The sequence below is a fragment of the Perca fluviatilis genome, chromosome 2 (genome assembly GCF_010015445.1).
Source record: "Perca fluviatilis chromosome 2, GENO_Pfluv_1.0, whole genome shotgun sequence".
Classification (NCBI taxonomy): Eukaryota; Metazoa; Chordata; class Actinopteri; order Perciformes; family Percidae; genus Perca; species Perca fluviatilis.
In genome coordinates this window covers 29,266,935-29,279,581 of record NC_053113.1, presented here as the reverse complement: position 1 = coordinate 29,279,581, position 12,647 = coordinate 29,266,935, and the positions used below count along the sequence as shown (strand labels likewise).

Genomic DNA, 12,647 nt, shown 5'->3' with positions numbered 1-12,647 from the left:
TCTTATGTTGGAGCAGGGCAGTCTGGCACAGAGCCACCACCTCCTCCTCCTCCTCCTCCTCCCTTTCTTCCCCTCTTCTCAACATCAGCACCAGTGGTTTATGGAGGAAAGCCAGCGGCGGATTGTGCTGCTATGCAGAATTTACTGTAGCCCTGTTGTTTAGTCCAGGGCAGGGTTTTCAGTGGCACAGCCTGGCATCATAGATCAACTCTTCCATTTTCTAAGTAGCACTGATGATATTCAAGAAAAAGTTTTACTGGATCTGAGAAGAGATAAATTGCAAATGGTATAATGAGTGCTATATCAAACCACAGTTTTAGTCTCCTTGGTTTGCTGCCTCAGATCAGGCAAGACTCTCGGCAGGAACTGCATTAGTAAAGGTGGTTGTATAGGGCTGGATGCTGTAGCTTGAATGTTTAATCACGATCCTCTGTGGGTTTAGTTCTTTGATCTGCTCCTATTGATTTTACTCGACTGGTGCATTAGCGTCAGCCTCATTTCCCTGAGTGACTGCTACACTGCACTGACCTGTGGTAGTGATGAGTGGGGGGGAACAGTGCAGATAGTGATGAGTGGGGATTCCCTGAATGAAACTGAGCTCTCCGTGTGATGTCATACTATTGATCTAATATTTTATGGCAATGCGCAAGTATAAGTGCATTCAAATGTGTTTTAAGTGCACGTCCCTGATGTATTAGTCATAAGAAACTCCTTGTTTCGTTCCTTTCTCTCTTTTTAAGATGTACAAACAAAAAGAAGGGAAGGAGACAAGCAGGATAAAACACACAATAAAATCCAGATTATTTATTTTTATGCGCCCCTAGACACTTCATGAAAATGAGAATGCTGCTGATAGGCTCAGAATAATTTCCAACAGGGTTTAAGTTGAAACAGAGGCATAATTGTGGTCAGAGCGCCATCTTGTGGAAGGCCAATGTGCTTCCAAGACTTAGAGAAGAAACTTTGTTTAAATTTTATTTGATATGACTATTGACTTAATATCACACTTTAGAGATAACATAGCCACTACTTCAGTTCTTCAACATTGTTTAGGGAAAATAGTGGCAGAGTGTGACATGACTTTTGGTGGTTCTGTTGGCTCACATAACATCTGTTGTGGGGTCATATTTAAACACAGAAATCCAAATATACTGCTCCAACAATTTATTAGCAATCAGTCAGTATCATGGATTTTTTTCTTTTCTTTACATGATGAGGAAATATTCCAAAACAATATTCCAAATCAGAAAATCAACAAAGGAATAGTTTGATATTATTCGCAAACTTCCCGAGAGTTGGATAAGAAGACTGATAGTACTCTCATGTCTATCCGGTAAATTTGTAACTACTGCCAGCAGCTGGCTAGCTTATCTTAGCATAAAGACTGGAAACTAGGGGAAAGAGTAAGCCAGGCTCTGTACAAAAGTGAAATAGCCACCTACCCTCACCTCTAAAGCTCATGTTATAATGGAGCTGGACAGAGCAAATCTAGCGGTTTCCAGTCTTTATGCGAAAATAAGCTAATTGGCTGGTAGCTCCAGCTTCATATTTAGTATTCTCACTTAAATCACTTAATACATCCATAATCTTAGCATTTAGGTACATCTCAATGCCTAGTTTAACAATATAATATAAACGCAATACAAACAACAAAGTCAAACATTTAAACCAATCCATGAAATATCAACCAATTGATACCAAAAAGTGAGATTATAAGGGTGAAAAGTCCTTACTTTACTAGGTTGTCTCACTCATGGTTCAGAGGAAAAGGAAAGAGGGGAGCCGAAAGGGAGCGGCTTATATAACATCCTGATTTAATAAACCACTATTATTTTAGTGGGCACTCTCTTCCACACTACTGGGAGTGTCTCAAAGCCATGGCGAAAGTCGATGCAGGGAGTTGGGTGTAGTGGTTAAAGGTCAAATTAAGCATGGGGATTTGTGATTTAATAACTTTACTCTTTAGCCCATCACTCCTCTGATGCTCCAACCTCTGCTGCAGTCTCTCCTGGTCAAAACATGCCTTTGTACTTGATCTTGTCCTCCTGGTTCTTTTCCTCCATGCGCATATTAAGCACAGCCAGCTCTCTCTTGACGGCCTTCTTCATGCCAGGGTCCAGGTCCAGCACCCTGCTGAAGTCCTGCCGAGCCTCCGCCTCGTTCCACACTTCCACATGGGCCTTCCCTCGCAGGTAGAAGGCTTTCATTTCACCTGGAGGACAAATGCATGCATGTTTTGACAGCAGCATCTTCTTCATTTCTGTCTTTTACGTCATAGATTCCCTTGTGCTGTCTATGAACACATACACGGCGCAGGCTAAAGTAAAGGCACTGGAACTTTTATAGGGTCAGACTTTTCCATACATGTGATGTATACACTTACAGCCACCATTAAAAATAAATAAATAAATAAAATAAAAATAAAAAAAATAATAATAATTGCATACACGCACAGCAAAAACATACCCAGCTTGTTAAAGGCTGTAATGTTTACACAGCATGCCAGACTTTCATTCTCACAAAAAATTAAAAGGCTGAAATGTGGTAATCTACTTCTTCTTTAAAAATGTCTACATAACCCCTCACTCCACCATTGCGGAGTCACACATCAGTGCCAAACCTGGGTTCTGGTTGATGATGTCGGTAGTGTGCTCGATGGCTTCGTAGTATTCTTCCATGCGCAGTAGACACTGGCAGTAGTTGAGCGTTAAGGTGTTGGCCATCTTCTCCAGCTTCAGCCATTGGGCCTCCCATGCTTTCTCCTAAGAGGAAAGTAGTTCGGATCCACGTTTATTTATGCTTACATGTTTTATAGAAGCAAAGGAAACTTTTTTTCGGACCACCTATTTGATCACCTTTGTCTGAACATTCTTGATGCAGATGATGGCCTCCTTGTACTTTTCTGTGGCCTGTTGGTAGTGACCTTGTTTGTAGAGCTTGTTCCCGTGGCCGTGCAGCACAGGGACCACTTTCAGCCTCTCCTCATCACTCAAAGCCCACGTGTCCCTGTTGTACTCACTGGGCTGCTGCACCTGTCAATCACACGCATACATACATAAAGTGTTTTATTTTTATTTATTTTTTCTTACTCGGGAAGCTTCCCTTTGACACAAATCTGTGTGGTTGTCTCTGTCCTTTCTCACCCTGAGCAGCTCCAGGACAAAGTAGAGGGGTTTTGGTTCTTTCATCAGCTCATCCAGGTCGTCGTAGCCAAGGCTGTGGTAGGCGAACATGTTGGCCATACCACATGTATGGATGTGCCAGTCAACTGGGTCTTTGCCCTCTGCAATGCGCCTCATACTCTTGGACACAATTGGATAAACGCCAGTGTGCTGGAGAGGAGAGAGGATCACAAAAATCTAAATTTAAAACAGAAAAAAAACAAAAAACTTTCGCTTTTCAAATTTTGTCTTATGCATAGACTTGCTTAATCAAGAGTAACATGGTGATATAATATAGATAGATAGATAGATAGATCTTTTTTATTGATTCCAAAAAAATGGGAAATAATGGTGTTGCAGCAGCAAAAATATCAGACACACAGCACACATACAGAGTATACATTAAATAATAGGAAACAATATACATTAAATAATAATTGAATACTACACGAGCAATATTTAAAATATATACAATTTGGAAATAAAATGTACAATGGATTCAACAGATATAGATAAAGTTAATGTACAAGTTGGGGAGTAAAAATGTACAACTGTTTCCCTAGTAAAGATAGGATGTAGATAAACCTGTTGTGCATTCAGTGCAGTTGTGATGTATATGAGTCATATGAGTCTTATCTCACACTCAGTGATGAAGTGTTAAAAAGTTGAATTGCCTGTGGTAGGAATGACTTCCTGTAGCGGTCCGTGTGACATTGAAGCTGTCGGAGCCTCTTAGAGAAGCTGCTCCTCTGTTGGACCAGTGTGGGGTGGAGAGGGTGGTCGGGGTTATCCATGATAGATAACCGTTTGTTCAGTGAACCAAGACCATATTACTCACAGTGCACATGCACTACACGGGAAATCAGATTTTACATTAACCTGATTAAAGATCTTTTGTAATTCAGATTAGTTGTTTCACATGATCTCCAGTCTATCTCCTTAGTCTAACATGGCAAGTTTGCCCTCCATTGGATGGGAAGGGTACTGCACAACATATCCAGTGGAGTGTGTGGTGCAGCCATGTAGTCCAGAGAGGAGTGAATAAATGCTCTAAGCCCCATCAAATCTAATCAGAGTGGAGGCGAGTCAGTAGTGCTGATTCAGCAGGAATCCGAGCCGATTAAGGAAAAGTGAGGCTGCTGCAGATTAACGACAGTATACCTCAACCCATCTATCTCTGACACACACACACACACACACACACGCACACCAGAAAGACTAAACTAATTATAAATGGATAAATGATAAATCAAATAAGATACACACACATATATATATATATATATGTATGTATGTATGTATGTATGTATGTATGTATATGTATGTATGTATGTATGTATGTATGTATGTATGTATATACACACACACACACACACACACACACACACACACACACACACACACACACACACACACACGTCCAAAGGAAGTATGTTTGTCCCTGCTTTGGGGGCATACATGTGTGTATGCGTGTAAATCTGTACAGTACCCAGCCGTGTGTTTGGACACACCTTCTCATTCAATGTTTCTTTTTTTTCATGACTATTTACATTGTAGATTCTCACTGAAGGCATCAAAACTATGAATGAACACATATGGAATTATGTACTTAACAAAAGAGTGTGAAATAACTGAAAACATGTCTTATATTTTAGATTCCTCAAAGTAGCCACCCTTTGCTTTTTTTGACAACTCTGCAAACCCTTGGTGTTCTCTCAATGAGCTTCATGAGGTAGTCACCTGAAATGGTTTTCACTTCACAGGTGTGCTTTGTCAGGGTTAATTAGTGGAATTTTTTCCCTCATTAATAAAAAGCAAAGGGTGGCTACTTTGAAGAATCTAAAATATAAGACATGTTTTCAGTTATTTCACACTTTTTTGTTAAGTACATAATTCCATATGTGTTCATTCATAGTTTTGATGCCTTCAGTGAGAATCTACAATGTAAATAGTCATGAAAATAAAAAGGAAACGCATTGAATGAGAAGATGTGTCCAAACTTTGGCCTGTACTGTATATACTGTATATAGGACATCTTTCATCACAGGAAGAGGTCGCACAGAAAGTCACTTGCAAAGAAAAAATGGAAGCAGGGCTCTAGAGTGTGACCAATTTGTAAGGGTGTGACTAAGATTTTTCCTAGGTCGCACCGGTGCACCTAATGTCCTCGCATCCGCTGCCTCTCCACGAACATAGCAATGTTGTTTATATCGATATGGTTTAATGTTGCGTTACATGACCCATTCCTTCTGTAAAGCCGTGCCTGTGTTTGGATCTCTCCTCCGCGCAGCCCCGTCCCCAGTCACTCACACACCGGCCGGCTCACCTGCAACATGGAGAGACACAGCGCCGCCGGTCCAAACTGCTGACATTTGTCTACAGTTTTAATTGTTATTAACACAGCTGTATATTGTTAAGTATGAGAGGGAAACCTGTATTGGTACCAGTGTTTCCGCTGGTAACTCTCTGTTATTGCGGCCGCCACAGCAAAAAACGCATTAGAAGTTATTAAATGCAACTAACTTCAGTTTGTTGAGTAATATAGCGTGTAAGACGGAGCCTGCTGGACCTTGGCGAGAGATGTGACCCATGGCCACATTATCATAGTTCATAAAAATGCAGCGCAGTGACGATACAGACATTTCATAGCCTACACAAGACGTGTGTAACACCGCTGACCCGCCAAAGCGCATTCGACCCGTGCTGGACCCATTCATAATGAGTCAGCCGTCACTCTGTGAGTAGTATACGCTTGAGTCCATCGCACTCCCCCTCTCTCTCTCTCTCTCTCTCTCTCTCTATATATATATATATATATATATATTGTGTGTGTATATATATATATATTTTTTTAATATATCCTAGGCTATTTATTTCAGATAACTTTCATTTACTTGTGTTGCAGCTGTATATTTTCAAACTAGTAAAGGAAACCCTGTCTTTGCATTTTATTTTAATCACAATCTGTTTTAATAAAAGAGCTTGTGAAAAGTGGCTTTGACTTAAAACTGAACATTTAGCCCACTTTGTAAAAGAAATACAGAGCTATATATCGTGTATCGCCATTCAGCATTAACGGCAACACAAGGAAAATTTAGGTGCACCTAAATTTTGTTGCTGGTGCACCTAAATAAAAAAGTTATGCACACCAGTGCAACCAAGGCAAAAAGTTAGTCTGGAGCCTTGTGAAGGACTTCAAAGTGGAACTAAACTAAAAGTGAGTCAGATGCAAGGGGTGAGCTTCGCTTCAGAACTCCCGTTAGCATTTCACCGACAAGCATTTTGGCGCCACTTTGACAGCGAATAACTTTACATCTGAAGCGTTTAAAGACTCTATTTGTCCGTTGTTTATTTCTAAAGAAACACGACAATGTATAAAAGGCTCCATTACCTTGTACCTCCCGTTATGGCTCCGTATCAGACGTTTTTGTAAAAATAGGCTAACGATTGTGTCATAACCAAGTGACTTACTGTCGCACAGTAGAGGAATTACCGTATAGTACAGGAGAAGCTCGCAGGCAGTTTCGACTTACGTTAGCTGTTTAGGTTTAATTACTAATGTTAACTAGCATGTTAGTTAGCAATAATTAACCTGTGCTTATGTTATCTCCTTACATATACCTACACTCTCCGTCTCTGTAAGATTGGGAATGATTGAGATTTTTCTTGGCACAGCTACCAGAAGACTTACAACTTTCAGACACGTTGCTCACGTCACATTTACGTTGTCTCTGTCAGTTGGAGGCTGTGCAGTAAAGCAAGAAATCACAGGAAAAGTGCTTCTAACAGCCTTCACTGGTCTCCGTCCAGAGCAACGGGGTCTATTGGTCCATTATGTCAATGCTTGAAACCCATCAAACAATGACTTCTTAAAGGAATAATTGGTTTTGTTAGTGGCTCAGGAATATGGCTCTGAAAAGTATTATTGCTAACTAACATGCTAGTTAACATTAGTAATTAAACCTAAACAGCTAATGTAAGTCGAAACTGCCTGCGAGCTTCTCCTGTACTATACGGTAATTCCTCTACTGTGCGACAGTAAGTCGCGTGGTTATGACACAATCGTTAGCCTATTTTTACAAAAACGTCTGCTACGGAGCCATAACGGGAGGTACAAGGTAATGGAGCCTTTTATATGTTGTCGTGTTTCTTTAGAACTAAACAATGGACAAATAGTCTTTAAACACTTCAGATGTAAAGTTATTCACAGTCAAGTGACGTAAAAAAAAATGGAGGTCAGTGGAATGCTAACAGGAGGTGATACCTTTTGTAGCAAAAAAAATGGCGCCATCGGGGGTTCGAGTTCTGAAGCGAAGCTTACCCCCTTGGTTTCAAGCTTGTACACCCCTCATTATCTTGCTGCTAGAGATTGAAAAGCGCCTGTCCGCCTCACTGATCATTGAGTCTATGATGGGAATGAATATACCTATTCTAAACATGGACATAGCCAATGCATATAAGTGACATTACATATTATCCTACTGTACAGAAATTTATATGGAAGAAAAATAAAAACATACAATATTGTCCAGGGGTAACTGCAGGCCTCTTCCTCCCTGTCATCTTCATATGCCTCCTCCTGTTCACTCTCTGCCTTTGTCCCTCTCTCTGAATCTGGAGCCTCCTCTTCATCCCTCACTGATTCATCTTTTTCCTCATCTCCTTCACTTATTTCCTCTTCTCCTTCTGTGGTCTTCTCCTGCTCTGACCCTAGTCTCTCCAGTTTACTGCCTTCTCCTTAATTTCCCTCATTCTCTTCATCCTGTGTACTTCTTAGCAAAAAAGCTGGCAATATCCCACCTTTAGCCTTCCTTTTCATGTTTAGGCTCCAGCTAATTTCTTCAGCTACTCTGGCCTGCAAAAATCGATATGTGAAAACCTCTGGTTATTATTGTATTACATTACACTGTAGGGCCCTGTAGCTAATAAGTAGCTTATAACAAATATAAAATCAGAAAATATTTATCACATGCACACAATAGTTATGTTTAGACTAGGCTATTTAATCCTATTCTATTTGTTATTTCCCCAGTTGTAACCTGGTTTAATTTGTGCAGCCTTATTGCTGTGATATGTGAGAGGAAGTGGATTTTATAGGACTGCTTAGCTAATCAAATACAAATTATCTATCTCCCAACTGGCACTGTATTGTGCGTTGTAACGTAATGTTGGTGAAACGGCGACCATCAGTAAACGTTATGGATACAAACAAGATTTTATATTTTATATTAAGCTGTTCTTGTCTTTACTAAAATCAAAACTAATCAAAGGGCAGCATGCTCTTACAAATCACGAGGGAGCGATTTGACTTTGACGTAATAGACTCGCTGTTTTTGCTGATGCTGAATCGTCTTTAGCATACAATACATTCATTACATATGTAACTTTAAGTTAAACGTGTGTGTTTAAACTTCACCTGGGGAAACTGACTTCACCTTCAGAGGCTCTGGGGCAGCTCAGTCTCTCCAGTCGGGTTGCAGGGCCACCGCACCGCAGCTCGCTGTGTGTGAGCCAGACTGAGTGAACGCCGCTCGCACGTTTAAATCAGCAACTCGAAAGCGTACAAATAACACGGGTTTACAACCATGCAATGTGTACGCCAAAGTAAAATTCTTCGTGCATTACATACGCGGAGCGCTCCAATTGAAGTAAGGGAGACCGGTGCGTTTTATATGCACGCAGCTCGCGTCGCCACGTTGTGTGTTATCGCGAGAACAGCGTCACACAAAAAGATAAATATGGTTGGGGAAACATTGGGGAAGGCTTAACAAAAAAACACAACAAAGTCGCAAAAGCGCACCACATAAACATGCTAATAAACGGCCTAACAAAAAAAAAAAAACACGGGACGTGAACCCCGGTCTCCTGGGTGAAAGCCCTGTGTTTCACCCATCCACCACCCCAACCAACCTCCTTACGCGGTCCCATGTCCCTTTATACTATAAACGCAGCGGTTTCCATTACTGTAATTGGAGCGCTCCACGTATCTACTGTACGCACAATTTTACTTTAGCGTACTACACATTGCACGTATTTTCACAGGTGTAAACCCGTGTTATTTGTACGCTTTTGAGTGAGAGTGGGTTGAAATCAGGGACATATAGCAAAGTATTTGAGGGGCAGGGGGCTAATAGTACATTTAAAATAAAAAATTAAATTGTTCACTCTTGGTAAATGTATTGTTTAGTTCACTGTTTTGAGAAGCTTGTGGACATAGTGGCGGGTTGTTTTTACAAGTTCAGTTTTTGGATCCCCAAAGTTGGGGGGGCAAAGCTCTAGAGTGGGGGCGCACCTGCCCCCCCCTTGCCTCCCTGTAGATCCGCCCCTGAGCACATAACACTTGTCCTACTGTGTTATGCTGCTGCTTGTTATTGAAAAGTAGAGTCTATAAGGTCCACAGTGTGACGTCATTCTGCATAAAGTTAACAGTCAAACCTCTCAGAAGAGATTTGCACTAACCACAATGATGCACTGTGCTTAAAAACAAGCAGCCATGAAAACAAGGCAAGGCAATGCACAAATAAAAAAAAAAGCAGCTTGCGCTTAAAGTTGTCTTTTTTTTTTTTTTTTTAGCACTCACAATGGTGTCACACCAGAATTCAGCCACCTCACCGATCCTCAAGGAGGACAACAGGGTCTCCCAGATGTCCAGCTTGAACATGTTGCCGATCACTATCTCCATGGGCGTCCCCGCCACTTTGCTGTCATCTATCACTGTACGTTCATCATCACACAACTGGGTGCGGAAGTGAAACGTCACCTGGAGTAGAGACATGAAGCTTGCTTGTTAAAACTATACAGTAAGGACAGTAGAGCTGCAAAGATTAATCGATTAGTTGTCAACTCTTAAATTAATCACCAACTATTTTGATAATCGATTAGTCGGTTTGAGTAAGTTTTTAAGACAAAAGTAAAAATTCTTTGATTCCAGCTTCTTAAATGTGAATAATGTCTAGTTTCTTGTCTCCTCTGTGACAGTAAACTGAATCTCCTTTGAGTTGTGGACAAAACAAGACATTTGAGGACGTCATCTTGGGCGTTTGGGAAACACTGATCCACATTTTTCACAATTTTCTGACATTTTATAGACCAAACAACTAATCGAATAATCGAGAAAATAATCAACAGATTAATCGACTATGAAAATAATCGTTAGTTGCAGCCCTAATGGACAGAAAGTGGGGGAAATTACTCTGAATTATGTCAGCTTTAAAATGAATGAGGACTCTTTCATGTAACATGAGGCAGCTAAAGTGATTATTAATACGACCAAATAAATAGTGCCTGGAATGCACGTGATCACAAATTCCATAACATTTAAGATGGCATGTTGTGTTGAAATAAACACAACAAAGTCTCAACAAAAATGTTATGTCACAAGCTTCACACAGCTCAGTTATTCAACAAGGCAGACAAACGGGAGGAAGGACAGACATGCCAAGGTTGCATGGTTGGTTAACATCCAAGGGAAGTGAAACCATAAAAACCTGTTGTTTCATGAGCTTCCCCCATATTTCATGAGAACAGTGCCCGCATACAGTATACAATACCAGTACACCAGGAATGATTTTATGAACCTCGGATGAAATCAAATGCAAACAAATGCCTTTTAGTGACTCATCAAAATAGACAATTTAGACAACAAAATTTGGACATTCTCAAATGTGTCTCAGACCAGTCTGGAAAAACTGTTTTGTCTGCATGCTCATATGATGCTGTGCATGGTGTGATAATTATGTAGTATGTTAACTTCTATTATTACCTATAATTAGATTTAGAACATTTAAATTATTATTTTCAATAATTCATTCATTTGTCTAAAAGAAATGCCAAACATTGCTGCTATTTTTCCTGAACTATGATTCCATTATATTCATTTACTGCACACTAAATGGGCTGTGGACTCGCACAACTTAGTCTATAATGGATGAGACTTAAGTTGGTTAACAGTCCAAAAAGTGAAAGTAAAGACATTTATTTATCAGAAGGTGTAAATTAAGTCCTGAAGGCCAACAATACCTTTGCCCCAGTGATGAGTTTTGGGATGTCTCCGGTGCCTCCATGCAGGATGGTTTTCTTGATTCCCTCCAAACCCAGCAGCATCGTATCCTGCATATCCGCCATCTTGTTTTGTTTATTGATATGGATCACCTTATATTACCATGCATATGTATTTATATATCTTATTAAGTAATTATGTGTGTGTCACAAAGATATGTGGGGTACAAGATGTGTGAAGGGTATGGATGACTAGGAGGTGTTGTTCTTGGTGGATTAGTTTAGGTAGGGATAATGAGATTAGAAACGTCTCATCCTCTCCTTATGTATCCTCACCTGTCTATTGGCCATCATCAGCACTTTCTCTGAATACTGTCAGACCCCAGAAACATCCAGAAAGGAGGAGAAACAGTCAGCATTGAGTTTTGTTTTTTGTTTTTTTATGTGTACATCCCTGTTGAATGTCCAATGAGACCAGAAGAGAGAGTGTGTGTGTGTGTGTGTGTGTGTGTGTGTGTGTGTGTGTGTGTGTGTGTGTGTGTGTGTGTGTGTGTGTGTGTGTGTGTGTGTGTGTGTGTGTGTGTGTGTGTGTGTGTGTGTGTGTGTGTGTGTGTGTGTGTGTGTGTGTGTGTGTGAGGATAAAGAGAGAAAAACACAAATAGGTCTGTGAGAGTAAGACATGGTTTCCATTCCACAGGAAATTTCCTGGATTTATATGGATGTGGTGATCTGAACAATGCCTAGAATACTGAGAAATGGTGGGGTAGACAATTACTGTATGGACTCCTTGACCTTGTCTATTAAACATCTGGCTCCCATCGTGTGCGTGTTCGTTTGTGTTCGTGTTCCAAGGCTCCCATAGCTTTTGCTAACAAAGTCTGCAAGCAGTTTGAGGGGGCAATTATCCTAAAACATTACCCAATGTTAATGCTTTATTCCGTACTAATTGCACAAATAGAAAACCCATAACTGCACCTTGGCAGTGCTCACAATTGTATAACTTTACAGCTTTGTGTTTCCTCTGTGGAGCAACATGGAGGAATAGGTATTTCACCATGCTGTTTCAGGCGAAGTTGCAGGCTTATCTCTATTCAAATAAAAGTGCTGCAACATATAGTACTATCAAGTTTGCCCTTTTTCACTGATGTGACACACAGGATTGGGCAACAGTTCTGTGTGTACTTGGCAGCTCTCAGGGTACATGCAATGAGCAGATTCTATGCTCTCTTGTGGAAGAGGTCGGTAGTGCAGCAGGAGGCGGTCCTCTTGTTGATCATATTGGTCCTAAATTTGGAAGTGTTGCTAATGTGGATGTGTGAAGCCCCTTTTGAGACCTTTATACTGTATGGAATACTGAGCTACACAAATAAACTTTATTTTACTTGGTAATTCATCTATAACTGTCACAAACACTTACAAATTTCAACCTGGCAGAGGTGGTAGCAGGGTGAGGTGGTGGCTTCGTGAGCAACATCATTTTAATATTAA

The 12,647-nt window shown here is 40.5% G+C and overlaps 1 protein-coding gene across 1 annotated transcript; it reads right to left on the bottom strand.

Moving 5' to 3' along the window:
• Positions 1 to 789: 789 nt before the first annotated feature.
• Positions 790 to 11,432, bottom strand: aipl1 (aryl hydrocarbon receptor interacting protein-like 1). Its single transcript, XM_039823081.1, has 6 exons — positions 11,181 to 11,432; positions 9,742 to 9,921; positions 3,144 to 3,332; positions 2,856 to 3,032; positions 2,621 to 2,762; positions 790 to 2,212 (listed from the first exon to the last, which is right to left on the bottom strand). Exons 1-6 carry the CDS (start codon positions 11,283 to 11,285, stop codon positions 2,013 to 2,015), a joined length of 993 nt encoding a protein of 330 aa, XP_039679015.1. The 5' UTR covers positions 11,286 to 11,432; the 3' UTR covers positions 790 to 2,012.
• Positions 11,433 to 12,647: the final 1,215 nt, after the last annotated feature.

Bases quoted from the DNA above. Each gene is read 5' to 3' on its own strand.
- aipl1 (XM_039823081.1), bottom strand. From the start codon at position 11,285: ATGGCGGATATGCAGGATACGATGCTGCTGGGTTTGGAGGGAATCAAG. The intron at 9,922-11,180 runs GTATTGTTGGCC...TCTCTACTCCAG, and splicing joins AACTCATCACTGGGGCAAAG to GTGACGTTTCACTTCCGCAC. The intron at 3,033-3,143 runs GTGAGAAAGGAC...TGTGATTGACAG, and splicing joins TTGTCCTGGAGCTGCTCAGG to GTGCAGCAGCCCAGTGAGTA.